Here is an 18,085-nt window from a genome sequence, read left to right as displayed (position 1 = left end):
CATACTGCTAATCTTTTTCTTAAGTTTCTAAAGGGCTCTCCCACACAACTGCAGGTTTTGCCACTTTGTTTTTATCCTCACATGATTTACACAAACTTTTATCACTGGGCTATGTACCCAACAAAATTTCTTTGGTAACTGCAGCTTTTAGCAACAGATTACAAAAGTTATAAGGATTTGAGCAGAGTATTTTCAGAAAATACTGCACGATATGCGTATGTCATATGAACTCTACAACATAGTAAATTCTTATAAATTTTGCACAAAAATATTTTATACTAAGAGATTTTAATATTCCATTCTGTAGCAATTCATGAAAAATATCCATAATTTATCAAACTAGATGAATTTCTACCGGGCCATATCAACAGACTTACTAAATAAATCAATAGCTAGCTTAATTGAGCAGAAAATTAGCACATAAGTCAAATACGTACGTAATAGATGACTGATTTTTATATGCCAGAAAGCAATTCAAATGTAAATAAACATAGCTATTCATCATCATATACTGTATAAATGATGGGTCACAGAAGTAGTCTGGAATCAATCTTGTATTTCTAACCTGAAATTCTTCCCATAGTTTTGCTCTCAATTCTCTGCCTTGCTTTTTGACTGCTCTTTCCTTGGATTGTTTATTTGCCAATATCTGGTCCAACCTTTTCATCTTCTTTATTGCTTTCAGGATGAGAAGATCTACACCTTTCTCCTTAGAATCATCCAGGTTTGCAGACCTGGATGTCACTTAAATATAAAACTGACTATTAAAATCAAATCATGTTTCCATCAAAAATATTCTTAATAGCATTTTAAGTTGATCTACTAAAATGTCATCAAATGAAGAATATTATTCAGTAAACCACTAGGAATACAACACCAATGCTACAATATTTTAAAGAAAATATTGCTCTTCATTAATGAAGCTGAAAATTGTTTCAAAACTACTGCTAATACCAATATTTATGAAATAAAGGGATGTCCATCCCTAACCAGATAAGTTATGTGGTGGCAATGCAGACTAAGTGCCTGGAGGTTGTATGGGTCTGGATGGGGAGGAACCAGCTTCGACTCAACCCTGGCAAGACTGAGTGGCTATGGGTTTTTGGCCCCCCAGGACCAAAATAATTCTTTATCTTTGACTCTGGACAGAGTGGCACTTCCTTAGAGTGTATGAATTGGTGTGAAATTTGGGGATCCTTCTAGACTCATGCTCCAGCTTGAGGAGCAGATGGTAGCTGAGGCCAGGAGCCTTTGCACAGATTCGTCAAGTGCACCAATCATACCTTTTTCTGTCCTGGAAGGCCTTGTTCAGTCAACCGTACATTGATCATCTCTTAATTGATTATACAAAAAGGAAGATGGAGGAAATTCTAGCATATATTTATGCTCCAATACATTCTACATCTTGAAGACCACCCAGAAACTTCAACTGATCTAGAACAAGGCAACACACACAGTAATAGGGATGCGAGTTACATAGCTTCCAATTTCTTCCTGGTTACAACTCAAGGTACTGGTCATCACCTTTAAAGTCCTGGCACAGGGTCAGGCCACTTGAAAAACCACCTTTCCTTAAGGATATCTACCCATCTACTCATTCCTTAAGGCCATGCCAGATAGGTAGGCATCCTGATTCCTTCCCCCAAATATTGTTATATAATGGGAAGCATGCCTTTCCATGGCAGTCTCTGCTCCATGGAAGTTGCCCTCTGAAATTCAGTAGACTCCCACCCTTTTAGCCTTTTGTAAAGTCTTAACCTGGTTTTCCCCCAAGCATTGGGAGATTAGACAATGCTATATTTGCTTAGATTGGTGATAGTTTTTTTATTTTTATTGTTTTTTTAATGTTTTGTGTTTTAATTTTTAAAATTTAATGTTAAGTAGTGTATTGTACAGTTTTTAAAGGATTTTATTGAGAGCCACCCAGAGTTGTCTGAAGGATAGGTGGCTATATAAATGTTATAAATAAACAAATAAACAAATAAATACTAGAATTTTCTCCATCTTCTCCAGTTTTGTATGTGTATAATCATTAAAATTATCGTCCTGATACCGGTAGAAAGCTAAGAAACAGAGAACTGTATTGCAGTCATTAAAAAGTAGAAAGGAATTGGTATTCAAGTATCCAAATCAAATTAACAATATCAGGACACGCAGGAAAATAGAAACCTCTGATGTGCCATAGGAACTGAAGCTTTCATCAAAATGACAAAAACAGCATTATAGCATCACAATGCAATCTCCATTCCTTTTGTACAAGTGTGCATCATCATGACACACATTAAACAATTGCAAAACTTGTACTTACATTATTTCATAATTTTCACTTCCTTCCCATTATAATTATTAATGCTTGTAAACTAAGCTGGCTTTCTAACCCTAACTATAAGACAGAGTACAAAATATAAATACCTCTTTGTGGCTCAGATGGCTTATTCTGAGAAGCACTGCTACAAGAGAGTTTATTTTCAGCAAAGTCATCTTCAGAATCTACTGAAGAATATTCTAAAAAAAAAGAGAAACAGTGCATAGAAGTGCTATTTAAAAGTGTTATTAAAGAATCAAACCAACTGTTAAAAGAGAATTAGTCCAAGGTGGCTGCAATCTGGAACAAACTATTTAGTCTTATGTTCAGTCCACTGATTCTAATCTTGTGAAATATTTATATATGTTCTTTAATGAGTTTAACATTTATATTTCTATATTAATTGTTCCTTATTGTTCCAGATTGTCCTAAAGTTTTATAAAGATCCAAAGACAGTTGGATCGTTCTTCTTTGCTGGCAAACTCTTGGTTTCTTAACAGGCAAACAGAAATTCAGCAACAGAAATTTGCTTAGTATATAATTGCTATTGTAAGAAAAACCATACAACTGTTCAATGCCACAGTCAAAGCCTAGACATAAGCACTAATTTAACCAGTTAAATTTACTTTTATTGTTTTTTTACAGTCATGTAATTCACTTGAACCTCATTTTTATTAAAGTTCTTAATTACTGTAGTAAAAAGCAACATAAACTAGAATTTCCAATTCTTTAAATTCCCACACATAGTTATTTTTCTTTTGCTCAAGAGAAGTAAACTCACTAGATGGCTTTTCATTCAAAGATCTCTAACAGCCCTAGAATAGTAAATAAGCGATTTCCAAAAATAATTAGAAAGTGGAATTTGCAAACTCAGTATCCTTTGAAAGGCTCCACTATAGTTGTGAGCATGATGACTAATTTTTTTATCTCTCAACTCTTAGACCTGCAGAAAACTGCTATCCTCAATGTCCGCATGAGGAATAACCATCCACAGCACCTGGAAGTCATCCCCCATCCCTCACTATTTGGAAATGTTCTGAGGAACCACTGTATGGTCTTTCTTTGGTCCGGTTCTTTGGTCTTTGCCATGATCATTGTCTCCATCTTTGTTGGAGACATGTTTAATTTGCATTCTTTCCACTTTTGAACCCAATAAATAAATAGAAGATATTTATATAGTTATATCATTGTCACAGGTCTTTTTATACATTATTATTATAAATGTATAATAATAGTAGTATTTGCCATACCTGCCACCTGATTTGTATGCTGTCCCACCAGTTGAAAATCACAAGTTTTTTCTTCAGATATTTGTTCTGAGAAACTCATTGGTTGAGTTTCATATTCTTCCCCATTTTTATCATAATTTTCTTTTGAGTTCTCCCCTATGTGATTATTGCAAAAATCAACCTAGAAATGATATGAATGGAAAGTTTTTATGGAAAGTTTTAACAAGCATATCAATCTTTTTATCCAAAACTCCTGATTTATGATCATAACCTAATATCCTTGGGTAAAATCCAGAAATTTGACTTTTTATATTCTTTTTAGAAAAAAAATTAAATAAAGCATGTTATTTCACTTAACTAGTGGCTTGTAATAAACATCTGAAATTCTATGCAAAAACTTTGAAAGGCCTACGGAGAGTGGGACAAGTCACAGAGCAGAAAGAGTAACTACCTTAGTCTGGTCTGATTCTGGCGTTAAAATCTCTAGAGATGAACTTAAAATTTTGCTTCCATGATTATTTCTTGAGTTAGATGCTGGTCTTGAAATTCCATACAGACTTCCTCTTGTAATATCCATTGTAGCCTTAAATGATTAGAAAAGGAGAACTTAATTACAGTATATGGAATCTATTTTTAAAATTCTGCAGGCTTCATTTTCAGTAATGAACTTCCATTATCTTCTTAATTTTGCAGTTTATATCAGTGATTCAGTTTAATAAGCAAAAGAAATGAGTAGATACTCTGTTGCCAAAAGCAATGGCCTTGCTATGGTCAGGAGACTGCAAGACCTGACCTTGACTGGTTTGCACATGACTTAAGAAATTGGAAACAAAAGTCTGGGATTTTCACAGCTTCGAAGCTACATGAAGATTCTTCCCCTTCTCTTTTAGATTTAAAAAAAAGTAATTTCATGACAGTTAAGGGGATCTTTGAAAGCCAAACATCAATAATATAAAAAATGTTACTTCTGGAAATAGCCTGATTTCATCATAGAAACTATGACACAGTTATATTTGCCTATTTACTTCATCTGCAAATATATGTATTTAGGTTACTTTATGTTAGGAATACCTCACTATTTGCTGATAGGCACCATATTTACCATTGCAAAATAAAATCCTGATTGTTTTACTATCACTGTGTGGTTAATTGAGACAGTCATAGGATAATGAACTAATATTTAGAAATTATTCTTTCTGTGACTCTTTGGTCCAAAACAATCTTCATAGCATGGTTTTGTATTTGAGCATGAGTGGAAGCAGGAAGTTCAGCCAGCAAATTGCTACAACAGTCAAGCCAGGGGTGAAATCCAGCAGGCTCTTAAAGGTTCTAAAGAACCAGTAGCGGAAATTTTGAATATTTCGGAGAACCAGTAGCAGAAATTTTGAGTAGTTCGGAGAACTGGCAAACACCACCTCTGACTGGTCCCAGAACGGGGAGGGAATGGGGATTTTACAATATCCTTCTTCTGGAGTGGGGTGGGAATGGCGATTTTGCAGTACCCTTCCCCTGCCATGCCCACCAAGCCATGCCATACCCACCAAGCCACACCCACAGAACCAGTAGTAAAAAAAATTGAATTTCACCACTGAGTCCAGCCATGAAACATCAATCACTGACCCTCACAGGGTCATTTTTATGGGGAAATAGAAGGAGCGAGGAATATTAGGCATGTTCACTGCCTTGAGCTATTTATAAGGTAATGAAGGCAGGATAAAAATCTAATAAGTAAATAAACCACTTAAAAGCATTGCAGTCAAGAACCAGAAGATCTGGTTTGTATTGATGTTTTACACACTGTGAATGTATTTTATTTACATTATATATTTTACATAATTTTATTACATGCTAACCTGCTATTGACTATACAATATAGTACATTTTGTCCCAATGTTTAGACTAAATAGAAAAGTAGTCAATTATTAGAGGTTTTCTTTCATCTTTCACTTTCAATGCCAATTTATGATGGAAACTGTCGTCTGCACAAGTAACTCTATAAGAAAAGATCCAAATCATAAAATTTGAGCAAGAGCCCAAAGTAACTCGTTATGTCTAGTTTAATGAAAAGAAGGACTAGGGGAGATATGATAGCAGTGTTCCAATATCTCAGGGGTTGCCACAAAGAAGAGGGAGTCGGGCTGTTCTCCAAAGCACCTGAGGGTAGAACAAGAAGCAATGGGTGGAAACTGATCAAGGAAAGAAGCAACTTAGAACTAAGGAGAAATTTCCTGACAGTTAGAACAATTAATAAGTGGAACAACTTGCCTGCAGAAGTTGTGAATGCTCCAACACTGGAAATTTTTAAGAAAATGTTGGATAACCATCTGTCTGAGATGGTGTAGGGTTTCCTGCCTCGGCAGGGGGCTGGAGTAGAAGACCTCCAAGGTCCCTTCCAATTCTGTTGTTATTATTATTATAACTATAAATAATTATGCCTCAAAATGGGTGGATGGGGGGGATCATTTTTTGAAGACCATGCAATCCATGCTTCCTGCTTTGGGAGTAAGCCCTACTGAACGAAAACAAATTAATTCTGGTGCTGCCTGTAAATATAGACATATAGAAATCAAAACAAATACATAAAGGACGATACTGGGCATCCAACATGATCATGAACGCAAAAGGTTCATCGTAACGATCGCTGAAAAATATAATTTTCCCCCCACCAGACCAAAAAAAGCCGGGAAAGCGTCTACATACAACACTCGGTCTACCTATACCTCGAAAGAGTATTAGAAATGCACCTCCAGAGGCAGACAAAACAAGCAACAGTCTCCATCAAGAAACAGCAACTGGTCGCCCCGCTTCTCTGTTGCTATGGCAACCCACGGGCTGGAGCGGAAACCGGAAGTAGGGCAGCAACTAAGGGCGGAAGTTAAAACGCTGGCTTTTTGACGCTTTGCAGGTGACGCTCGGCAGTTTAGTCGGGCGGCGTCGTTGCACGGAAAACAGCAAGAAGTCATTAGCAGAAATGAACTGGAGCATTGATGCTCGGGGATTGATAGCCTTTTTTTTTTTGTTACACCGTATATACATTCTAAAGCAGGGGTCTCCAACCTTGGCAACTTTAATTTTAGTTTCAACTTAAAGTTGCCAAGGTTGGAAACCCCTGTTCTAAAAGAGCCTCCATATCTTCCGAAAGGACTTCAAAACTCTGGACAGACATTAGAGAGTTACAATGAGTTCAGTACAGTGGGTATCCGGATTTTTGCACTCCGAACCTAGTGTCTTTATTTACCCAGGTCTTTTTTACGGAGCCCCTGGCGATTTTATGTGAATATCCACGTGATTTTCTTTGCAGCGATATCTTTGTCTTCCATTGCTTTGCTACTGTCCAGTCTTATTCTCTAACGGAGTTTTTATCAACCTCAGCAACTTCGTGGGCTCTTAACTTTCAGAATTCTTCAGCCAGCATGCTTGCAATATAGGGAGGTGGGATTTGGGCAGGTTTAAGTGGATTTTTTAAAAACAGCATTTCTTTGGTGGGTGGGCAGATGAATAATGAAGATGAAAGATTCTAAGCACTTTCACTGGGTATGACCAAACAAATATATATTTTTTAAATCAGTTCATTTTTTTTATTGTTTTGGAAGTTTTGTTTGTAGTCTAATGCAGGGGTCTCCAACCTGAGCAACTTTAAGCCTGGCGGACTTCAACTCCCAGAATTCCCCAGCCAGCTTTGTTTTTGTTTTTTGTTTTTGCTGGTTGGGGAATTCTGGGAGTTGAAGTCCACCAGGCTTAAAGTTGCCCAGGTTGGAGAACCCTGGTCTAATGTATCAGGAGTCATCCCCTGAATGTATATGGTATGATACACACTCATGATAACTAAAGGTATTTCTAGTATCTATTCCTCAGGATTTAGGAATTTTGAAAAGAAACTGCTTCGCTTGGGAATAAAGGCAGAGGCATGTCTCTCTTTTCTTTATATGTGAATAAGCAGCCTAAAAGAGGACATGATTGTTTACTTTTACCCATAGACAGAACCAGAAATTCTTTGATGGATTTTCTTCACCCACCAGATGGAGTCCTCCAACTTGCATTCTATTACTTTTTTTTTCCTGAAATGGGTAATTGGTTTATATCAGTATAATGAACACAAACTAAAATAGGCTGTGCAAACTTTGATTCTCTTCTTCACATTCAGAGAAACATAGATTTGTTATGTCAAATTCATTCCACTTCTTTCAAGCTAAATCTTTACTTGAAGCTAGCAAACACAGGGTGTTTGGGGAAGCTAGCAAACACAGGGTGCAGACTAGACTTGAGAAGTTGAAAAATCCAGGACAAAGGCAATGACAAATCATTTCTACTGTGTTGTCAAGAAAACAACTTGGACATGAACACACATCATTGGGAATTAAGTTTAATGTGGAGATGACATCTGTGGAGTTAATTTCAAGGGGCTAGGTGAAAGTGTTACAATGGAAGCCCTACCCTTTCTGTGTGTACAAAAGGAGCAAGACAGAATAGAATACAATAGAATAGAAAAAATAGAATACAATAGAACAGAATAGAATTCTTTATTGGCCAAGTGTGATTGAACACACAAGGAATTTGTCTTGGTGCATAGGCTCTTAGTGTACATAAAAGATAGATTCATCAAGAATCTTAAGGTACAACACTTAATGATAGTCATAGGAAACAAATAAGCAATCAAATCATATTAGGAAACAGTCAATATAAACCTTAAGGATACCAGCAACAAGGTTACAGTCATACAGTCATAAGTGGGAGGAGATGGGTGATAGGAACGATGAGAAGATTAATAGTAGTGCAGACTTAGTAACTAGTTTGACAGTGTTGAGGGAATTATTTGTTTAGCAGAATGATGGTGTATATTTTCACAGCCCTCTTTGACTCATGCAGTATACAGGTCCTCAATGAAAGGCAGGTTGGTAGTAATTGTTTTTTCTGCAGTTCTAATTATCCTCTGAAGTCTGTGTCTGTCTTGTTGAGTTGCAGAACCAAAGCAGACAGTTATAGAGGTGCGGATGACAGACTCAATAATTCCTCTATAGAAGTGTATCAGCAGCTCTTTGGGCAGTCTGAGCTGAGTTAGCGAGAAAGAACATTCTTTGCCGTGCTTTTTTGATGACATTTTTGATGCTAGGTGCCCATTTTAGGTCTTGAGATATGGTAGAACCTAGAAATTTGAAGGTCTCTACTGTTGATACTGTGTTGTCTAGTATTGTAAGCGGTGGAAGTATGGAAGGGTTCCTCCTAAAGTCTACCACCTAAAGGACGTCTATGGACCGCCTGCAGGGGGGGGACCTTTTTAAGACCCTGCTCCCCCCCCCTCGGATTTTGGGAGAGACATGGCTTAGCGGCTGAGCGGCCTTGCCTGGTGGATGTCCCTGGCCTAACAGTGTAACAGCTTCCCCTTCCTTCTTTAACCACCCCTTGGGACTGTAGAATGAGGGGTTGGTGAAAACGACTGAATTATGGCGGTGTTATTCATCTACCGCCCAAGAACTATTCCTCAACTGTGCCTACCCGGAATTGCCGGAATTATCAATTATCATCTTGACTGGTCCAGGATGGGCTTGTTTGCCGGACTCTTAGTATGCGGACTTTTACAGCGGCTGACCTTCTTGCCCTGTGAGATTCCCCACTCTCGCGGGTTTGGCCCCTACACTATCGAGGCCCATCTTGAGGACGGGTTTTGGAACCCGAAGAGGTGGCACGCCAAAAATAGGAGACTTAGGGGATTTTTAATTAATTGTTTTAATCGTTTTTTTAAGGGGAGTTTTAATGGGAATTTTAATGCGGGGGGGTGGATGGGTGGGGGGGAAAACCCGTCAGGGAGGGGGCTAGGTCCACCATGTGTTCGCGGCGGTAACTTAATAGGTCCTGGGGTTATGGCGAGGGGTGTCGTTCCAGTTTGTCAGGGTCGAGTTATTACTACGGTAAGTGGGAGAGGCAGATATGACGGAAGGGGGGGGGCACATCAGGTCTCGGGGGCTCGCCCTCGCTGTTTCTGACGATTGCGTGCTCCGGCCCCCCAGAAATTTCCCGTGACCCGAGTGGCCAGAGTAATCGGGACCTGGGCCTCCGGCTGATGTTATGTAATGCCAGGTCCGCGGTTAATAAAGCCCCCCTGATTGCAGATCTTATTCAGGAAGGGACCGCGGACGTTATGGGCATTACGGAGACCTGGTTGGGCACCGAAGGGGGGGTCCCCCTAGTGGAGATGTGCCCACCAGGCTTCCGAGCATTCCATCAGCCGAGGGCCCAGGGTAGGGGTGGAGGGGTGGCGGTTATCATTAAGGAGAGTCTCGAGCCGAGGGAAACCACTGTGCCTCAGATAGCTGGGTGTGAATCCCTCTTCGTGAAGTGGGGTCGTAGAACTCAGGTGGGCTTGTTGATCACGTACCTGGCTCCTTGCTGCGTGACTACAGCCCTGCCTGAGCTGTTGGAGTTGCTGGCCGGGTTGGCAGTTGAAACCCCCAGACTGTTGGTCATGGGGGATTCCAATTTCCCATCAGCCGGCGTAGCATCTTCGGCAGCTCAGGAGTTCATGGCTTCCATGACGGCCATGGACCTGATTCAGTTAATTGACGGCCCTACCCACGTCGGGGGAGGTACCCTAGATCTGATTTTTATCTCTGGCCAGTGGTCTAATGATCTGGTTTTAAATGATTTAGTTGTTGAACCTTTGTCATGGTCAGATCATTTTCTCCTTCGTCTAGACTTTCTGACCGCTACCCACCACCGCAGGGAGACGGAACCAATGCGCTGGTTCCATCCCAGGCGCCTGATGGACCCGGAGAGGTTCCTGACGGAGCTTGGGCGTTCCCGAGCACCTGGCCCACGACTCGACTGAAGAGCTAGTTGCGGCCTGGGAGCGGGCGCGGCTGGAGCTTTGGACCGTGTCGTGCCTTTGCGGCCTCTGACCCGGCGTCGGTCTCAACCAGCTCCTTGGTTCTCCGAGGAGCTGAGGGAGATGAAGCGCGGAGAAGGCGCCTAGAGTGCCTGGAGATCCAGCCGCTCTGAGGCTGACGGACACTAGTTAGGTCCTATAGTAGGACCTACCTAGTGGCAATGAGGGTTCTGGCGTTCCTCGTTCCTCCCTCATTGCGTCGGCAGATAACCGCCCGGCCGCCCTGTTTGGGTGACCCGCTCTCTCCTTCAACAGGAGGCGGGAGGACCCCTACAAGGCGTGCCGAGGAGTTTAACGGTTATCTATCGACAAAATCGTTCAGCTTCGGGACGGATTGGATCAAAATTGGGTAGATCCAGGCGAGGGTTCTGAGGCCCGTCTTGTTGAGGTGGTTTGGGATGACTTTGATCCTGTGACTCCCGAGGACATGGACAGGTTGCTGGGTAGGCTGAACGCCACCACATGTTTACTGGATCCGTGCCCCTCCTGGTTAGTACTGGCTACTCAGGAGGTGACACGAGGCTGGCTCCAGGGGATTACAAATGCTTCTTTGCGGGAGGGGGTCTTTCCCGCGGCCTTGAAAGAGGCGGTGGTGAGACCCCTCCTCAAGAAGCCTTCCCTGGACCCAGCTGTTTTAGGGAACTACCGGCCAGTCTCCAATCTTCGCTTTACGGCGAAGGTTGTAGAGAGTGTGGTGGCATGTCAGCTACCCCAGTACCTGGATGAAGCTGTCTATCTAGACCCGTTCCAGTCCGGCTTCCGGCCCGGATACAGTACGGAGACAGCTTTGGTCGCACTGGTGGATGATCTCTGGAGGGCCAGGGATGGGGTTATTCCTCTGCCCTGGTCCTATTAGACCTCTCAGCGGCTTTTGATACCATCGACCATGGTATCCTGCTGCGCCGGTTGGAGGGTTGGGAGTGGGAGGCACCGTTTATCGGTGGTTCTCCTCCTACCTCTCTGATCGGACGCAGACAGTGTTGACAGGGGGCAGAGATCGACTCAAGGTGCCTCATGTGGGGTGCCGCGGGGTCGATTCTCTCACCCTCCTGTTCAACATCTATATGAAGCCGCTGGGTGAGATCATCAGTGGCTTTGGGGTGAGATACCAACTGTCGCTGATGATACCCAGCTGTACTTTGTTGTCCTTTTTTAATGATGTTTTTGATGTTAGCTGAGATCTTGCGATATGATAGATATGATAGATATGATATGATAGATATGATATCAGTATAATGAACACAAACTAAAATAGGCTGTGCAAACTTTGATTCTCTTCTTCACATTCAGAGAAACATAGATTTGTTATGTCAAATTCATTCCACTTCTTTCAAGCTAAATCTTTACTTGAAGCTAGCAAACACAGGGTGTTTGGGGAAGCTAGCAAACACAGGGTGCAGACTAGACTTGAGAAGTTGAAAAATCCAGGACAAAGGCAATGACAAATCATTTCTACTGTGTTGTCAAGAAAACAACTTGGACATGAACACACATCATTGGGAATTAAGTTTAATGTGGAGATGACATCTGTGGAGTTAATTTCAAGGGGCTAGGTGAAAGTGTTACAATGGAAGCCCTACCCTTTCTGTGTGTACAAAAGGAGCAAGACAGAATAGAATACAATAGAATAGAAAAAATAGAATACAATAGAACAGAATAGAATTCTTTATTGGCCAAGTGTGATTGAACACACAAGGAATTTGTCTTGGTGCATAGGCTCTTAGTGTAAAAAGATAGATTCATCAAGAATCTTAAGGTACAACACTTAATGATAGTCATAGGAAACAAATAAGCAATCAAATCATATTAGGAAACAGTCAATATAAACCTTAAGGATACCAGCAACAAGGTTACAGTCATACAGTCATAAGTGGGAGGAGATGGGTGATAGGAACGATGAGAAGATTAATAGTAGTGCAGACTTAGTAACTAGTTTGACAGTGTTGAGGGAATTATTTGTTTAGCAGAATGATGGTGTATATTTTCACAGCCCTCTGACTCATGCAGTATACAGGTCCTCAATAAAAGGCAGGTTGGTAGTAATTGTTTTTTTCTGCAGTTCTAATTATCCTCTGAAGTCTGTGTCTGTCTTGTTGAGTTGCAGAACCAAAGCAGACAGTTATAGAGGTGCGGATGACAGACTCAATAATTCCTCTATAGAAGTGTATCAGCAGCTCTTTGGGCAGTCTGAGCTGAGTTGGCGCAGAAAGAACATTCTTTGCAGAGTTCTATGTAATTTTCCTGTTGAAAATGGAGCACATTATGTTTCTGGCAGTGTTCCTAATCATGTCAGATTTTGCCCATTTGAATAAAATTTCTACTTTTTAAAAGAAGCTATCTTGACTTTTTAAAAGAAGCTATCTTGACTTTTTAAAAGAAGCTGTCTTGACTTTTTAAAAGAAGCTATCTTGACTTTTTAAAAGAAGCTGTCTTGACTTTTTAAAAGAAGCTGTCTTGACTTTTTAAAAGAAGCTGTCTTGACTTTTTAAAAGAAGCTATCTTGACTTTTTAAAAGAAGCTATCTTGACTTTTTAAAAGAAGCTGTCTTGACTTTTTAAAAATTGTTAATCACAAGCATTCTCTTTGACTTGGAGATCATCAGGGTCAAACGTGTTTTCTAACCTATAGTACTATATTGTATGACCAGGAAGCTGATTGCTGACCTGTATAAAATGGGAAGCTATTCCAGAGTTCTATGTAATTTTTCCTGTTGAAAATGGAGCACATTATGTTTCTGGCAGTGTTCCTAATCATGTCAGATTTTGCCCATTTGAATAAAATTTCTACTTTTTAAAAGAAGCTATCTTGACTTTTTAAAAGAAGCTATCTTGACTTTTTAAAAGAAGCTATCTTGACTTTTTAAAAGAAGCTGTCTTGACTTTTTAAAAATTGTTAATCACAAGCATTCTCTTTGACTTGGTTTGCATAATACATTGAAACATAAAGTAGCTGTTTACAACGAGTTTGTCCAGCACCATAAATTGACAAATTTGTGGTTCAGTGTGTCATGTGTAAACAAGCAATGAACTGAAAAAGGGGAAATAAGCACTGGCAATCAATGGAATGCTATTTAGTTACATCAAATATCCAGAGGCTGTGGGCAAGAAATGTAAACAGGACATATTGACATTGTTGATGTCATAAGGAGCAGAATAGAGTCTCTTCAGAAAAGCTGGCAGTGGCAAAGTCCTACCTCAGATTTGGCATCATTTCTTCATGAACATTTTGCCTAGTAAAGTTGGAATGCCTAGCTGCATTTTCAGAATATTAACTAAGAGTGTGATTCACAATCTTTAGAGATAATGTTAAAGTATCTCAGCTTTCTGTCAGTCTATTTGCAGAAAGAACTCTCACATTGGTTTTCATCCTCAATATCCTCCCTCAGCTATATCTCTCCCACTGTCACAGTGGGCCTCTCTAGGTTAACCCCTGATTTTACATAGAATGACTGCTAGATTGGAAGCTCATTCTAATAAGGTGCAAAATACTTTGAGACTCTTTGACTTGGAGATCATCAGGGTCAAACGTGTTTTCTAACCTATAGTACTATATTGTATGACCAGGGAAGCTGATTGCTGACCTGTATAAAATGGGAAGCTATTTCAGAGTTCTATGTAATTTTTCCTGTTGAAAATGGAGCACATTATGTTTCTGGCAGTGTTCCTAATCATGTCAGATTTTGCCCATTTGAATAAAATTTCTACTTTTTAAAAGAAGCTGTCTTGACTTTTTAAAAGAAGCTATCTTGACTTTTTAAAATTCTGTGATTTTACGGGAAGTACGTTTTTAATATTTTGGGCATTTAAATTAGTTTTTAAGGGATGTTTTTTAATTATTGTGTGTATGTATATTTTATCTGCCTGTTCACCGCCCTGAGTCCTTCGGGAGAAGGGCGGTATACAAATTAAAATATTATTATTTATTATTATTATTACCACTATTTCTACAGTTTTGAGTGTGTTCAGTTCCAGATTGTTCTGGTTGCACCATGAGGCTAGTTGTTCAACCTTCCTTCTGTATGCAGATTCATCATTGTCTCAAATGAGACCGATCATTGTTGTGTCATCTGCGAACTTCTGTAGTTTAACATGCATCATGATATTGCTTCTACTCTTTTTTGACACATACATCGTGCCATAATTGCCTTTTTAAATTGCAAATGCAAGTGAAACTGACTATATGACTGACCCACACAAAGACTGCATTTACATGAGATAACTTTATAAGTAAAGTATCATTGTAATCTAACCATGATTTGCTTATTAGTTTGCATAATACATTGAAACATAAAGTAGCTGTTTACAACGAGTTTGTCCAGCACCATAAATTGACAAATTTGTGGTTCAGTGTGTCATGTGTAAACAAGCAATGAACTGAAAAAGGGGAAATAAGCACTGGCAATCAATGGAATGCTATTTAGTTACATCAAATATCCAGAGGCTGTGGGCAAGAAATGTAAACAGGACATATTGACATTGTTGATGTCATAAGGAGCAGAATAGAGTCTCTTCAGAAAAGCTGGCAGTGGCAAAGTCCTACCTCAGATTTGGCATCATTTCTTCATGAACATTTTGCCTAGTAAAGTTGGAATGCCTAGCTGCATTTTCAGAATATTAACTAAGAGTGTGATTCACAATCTTTAGAGATAATGTTAAAGTATCTCAGCTTTCTGTCAGTCTATTTGCAGAAAGAACTCTCACATTGGTTTTCATCCTCAACATCCTCCCTCAGCTATATCCTCCTCAACATCCTCCCTCATTCATCCTCAACATCCTCCCTCAGCTGTCACAGTGGGCCTCTCTAGGTTAACCCCTGATTTTACATAGAATGACTGCTAGATTGGAAGCTCATTCTAATAAGGTGCAAAATACTTTGAGACTCTTTGACTTGGAGATCATCAGGGTCAAACGTGTTTTCTAACCTATAGTACTATATTGTATGACCAGGGAAGCTGATTGCTGACCTGTATAAAATGGGAAGCTATTCCAGAGTTCTATGTAATTTTTCCTGTTGAAAATGGAGCACATTATGTTTCTGGCAGTGTTCCTAATCATGTCAGATTTTGCCCATTTGAATAAAATTTCTACTTTTTAAAAGAAGCTGTCTTGACTTTTTAAAAAATTGTTAATCACAAGCATTCTCTTTGACTTGGTTTGCATAATGAGTTAACAGAACCACGGCCAAAATTCACTTAGTCTGGAGTAGTAGATCCCTGGACTAAGTCTGAGTACATTTGCTATAGCTTTGGCTATAATCTTGGCACAACTGGTTCATGTATGGCTTCATGTTTTATCTGAACCTTGTGGAAAATTCATAGATGACAGTCATTATATTGCTTCATATAAGAAGCAATGGGTGGAAACTGATCAAGGAGAGAAGCAACTTAGAACTAAGGAGAAATTTCCTGACAGTTAAAACAATAAGTGGAACAACTTACTTACAGAAGTTGTGAATGCTCCAACACTGGAAATTTTTAAGAAAATGTTGGATAGCCATTTGTCTGAAATGGTGTAGGGTTTCCTGCCTCAGCAGGGGGTTAGACTAGAAGACCTCCAAGGTCCCTACCAACGCTGTTATTCTATTCTATTCTATTCTATTCTATTCTATTCTATTCTATTCTATTCTATTCTGCCCAGAAAATGAGGCTAACATAATGGGGATTGGCATATTATCCTTATCAATGGCACTTCCTGATAGTCTTTCTTGCAATTAACACATTTCATGCAAACACATCCTTTGAGCTGAAGGCAGGGGTGAAATCCAGCAGATTCTGACAGGTTCTGGAGAACCGGTAGCAGAAATTTTGAGCAGTTCAGAGAACCGGTAACAGAAATTTTAAGTAGTTCGGAGAACCAGCAAATACCACCTCTGACTGGCCCCAGAGTGGGGTGAGAATGGAGATTTTGAAATATCCTTCCTCCAGCGGTGGGGAGGGAATGGGGATCTTGCGGTATCCTTCCCCTGCCACGCCCACCAAGCCATGCCGACAAAACTGGTAGTAAAATAATTTGGATTTCACCCCTGGCTGAAGGTAACTTTTCTAATCTGTGACATATATTAGTATGGCTTTAAATAATACAAGTGAGTTGGAAAAATGACCCTGCTTTCCCTTCCTCTTCCTTTTAGTAAGATCCTCTTTATGTGTATCTGTCAAGTGTGTGCATGTGTGTGTGTTTAAATTTATATGTTCTCTCTTTCAAAATTCAACATTGATTGCATTGGATTTTGTGAGCAACTTTGTTCTTAGAAACATGTTGCAGTTGAGCACATGGAATAATTATTCACCAATTTATTTTATTGCATAGAAGAACATCAGAGGTGCCTACTCCAGGCTGTTGTGGTCCACCAGCAGCCTGCGGAGCTGGCAATGGAGTTGGGCCAGTGCTGGAGGCTGGAGAAGGCCAGGTTAAGGGCTCTGCATCAGAGGCCGAGATGGGGCCAGGGCCATCAGGGAGTGAGGTGCGGACTCCAGAGCCTCCAGAGACTGAAATTGTGAGGCAGAGGAACAGAAGGAGCCTATTCCTAATGCATGCATGAGAAGAGCTGCCAGAAGGCAAGAGCAGCCCAAGCAAAAAGGACAACTCGGGAGTAAGGCCAAGAGATGATTGGCCCCTCCCATAAGGCTTAAAACAGACCAGCACTGGCGTTTGAGCTTTGCCAGAAAACACGTTGATAGCTTTGTCGTCTTGCATTTATTTTGTATTATCTTCTGAACTTTTGCCAAGAAAGTTTGCCTAATTGGGCAGTTTGCCTAATTGGACCAAGGTTGGTGATAGGACTGAGAAATTTGTGTTGGGAGGAGTTTGCTTCAATTTAGTTGAACTACACTGAGAATGAAGTAATTCTCAGCTGTTTGAATAAAGTTTGTTTGTTTTTACACTGACTGAATTTCCTATTACCTACTGGGGCCTGAGTCACAACACAGGCAGGATCTATGGGCAATCAGCAAAGGTTTGTATTCACTATTTCCCATTCTCTGGGGATTCCCGAGGCTCAGCAATCTGTAAATAGAACTCTTTGTAAAGGAGCCACCTAACAAGCTGGCTATAAAAGATCTTAGTAACCTAGCATTAATAACCACATTTATTCCTGCTCCTGCACCTTATTACAAGCAGAGTTCAATAAAGCAGTTTTAAAACCAAACAGATCTAATGGTGATGTTGGTTTTGGGGGAATTCTCAAAAGAGACTGTTCACAAAGCTATCTTGAGCCTTCGCATCTACTAAGATGGGTACTGCTAAATTGCAAACATTTTACATGATTTTTGCAACTGTTGAACCACTTCCCTTCCTGCTCCTGGTTCTGTTAAACATTATTGTAATCCAGGTCAGCTCCTAGTGAAAGGCATCCATCAGAGTGGATCAAAAACAAGTCAAGATGGCAGCTGTAACCATATGATCAAAACCCTTTTCTCTCCACTTTTTTAAAATTTATATCATACATGTAAAAAGGGGAGGCAGAGTTTAAATTATGCAGTTATGACTGCAATCTTGACTTTTTCTTAATCACCCTTCTTCCCTCTCAGCCAAGATGTGTTAAACCTAGTTTAGTGCTGTTGTGATACAGTCTAGCTCTTAAGAATTTTTTATGGATACATATAAACACACAGACACAAAGACACTGTTATATTTTGAAGTCTAGCTTTTATTGTTAGACATGTCATCAGATGAG

The 18,085-nt window shown here is 40.0% G+C and overlaps 1 protein-coding gene across 1 annotated transcript in view; it reads right to left on the bottom strand.

Annotated features, from left to right (window-relative positions):
- FSIP1 (fibrous sheath interacting protein 1) overlaps window positions 1-6,331 on the bottom strand; it is a 57,876-nt gene extending 51,545 nt beyond the window's left edge. Inside the window, exons 1-5 of the mRNA XM_058165844.1 lie at window positions 6,279-6,331; window positions 3,986-4,117; window positions 3,556-3,715; window positions 2,413-2,505; window positions 566-744 (exon numbers count right to left, since the gene is read on the bottom strand). Coding sequence (XP_058021827.1) covers window positions 566-744; window positions 2,413-2,505; window positions 3,556-3,715; window positions 3,986-4,111 — 558 coding nt within the window. The 5' untranslated portion in view covers window positions 4,112-4,117; window positions 6,279-6,331. The remainder of the gene's footprint in view (window positions 1-565; window positions 745-2,412; window positions 2,506-3,555; window positions 3,716-3,985; window positions 4,118-6,278) is intronic.
- Between the last annotated feature and the right edge of the window lie 11,754 nt (window positions 6,332-18,085).

Source organism: Ahaetulla prasina, chromosome 1, assembly GCF_028640845.1.
Source record: "Ahaetulla prasina isolate Xishuangbanna chromosome 1, ASM2864084v1, whole genome shotgun sequence".
Classification (NCBI taxonomy): Eukaryota; Metazoa; Chordata; class Lepidosauria; order Squamata; family Colubridae; genus Ahaetulla; species Ahaetulla prasina.
This window is presented reverse-complemented; position numbering and strand designations above follow the sequence as displayed.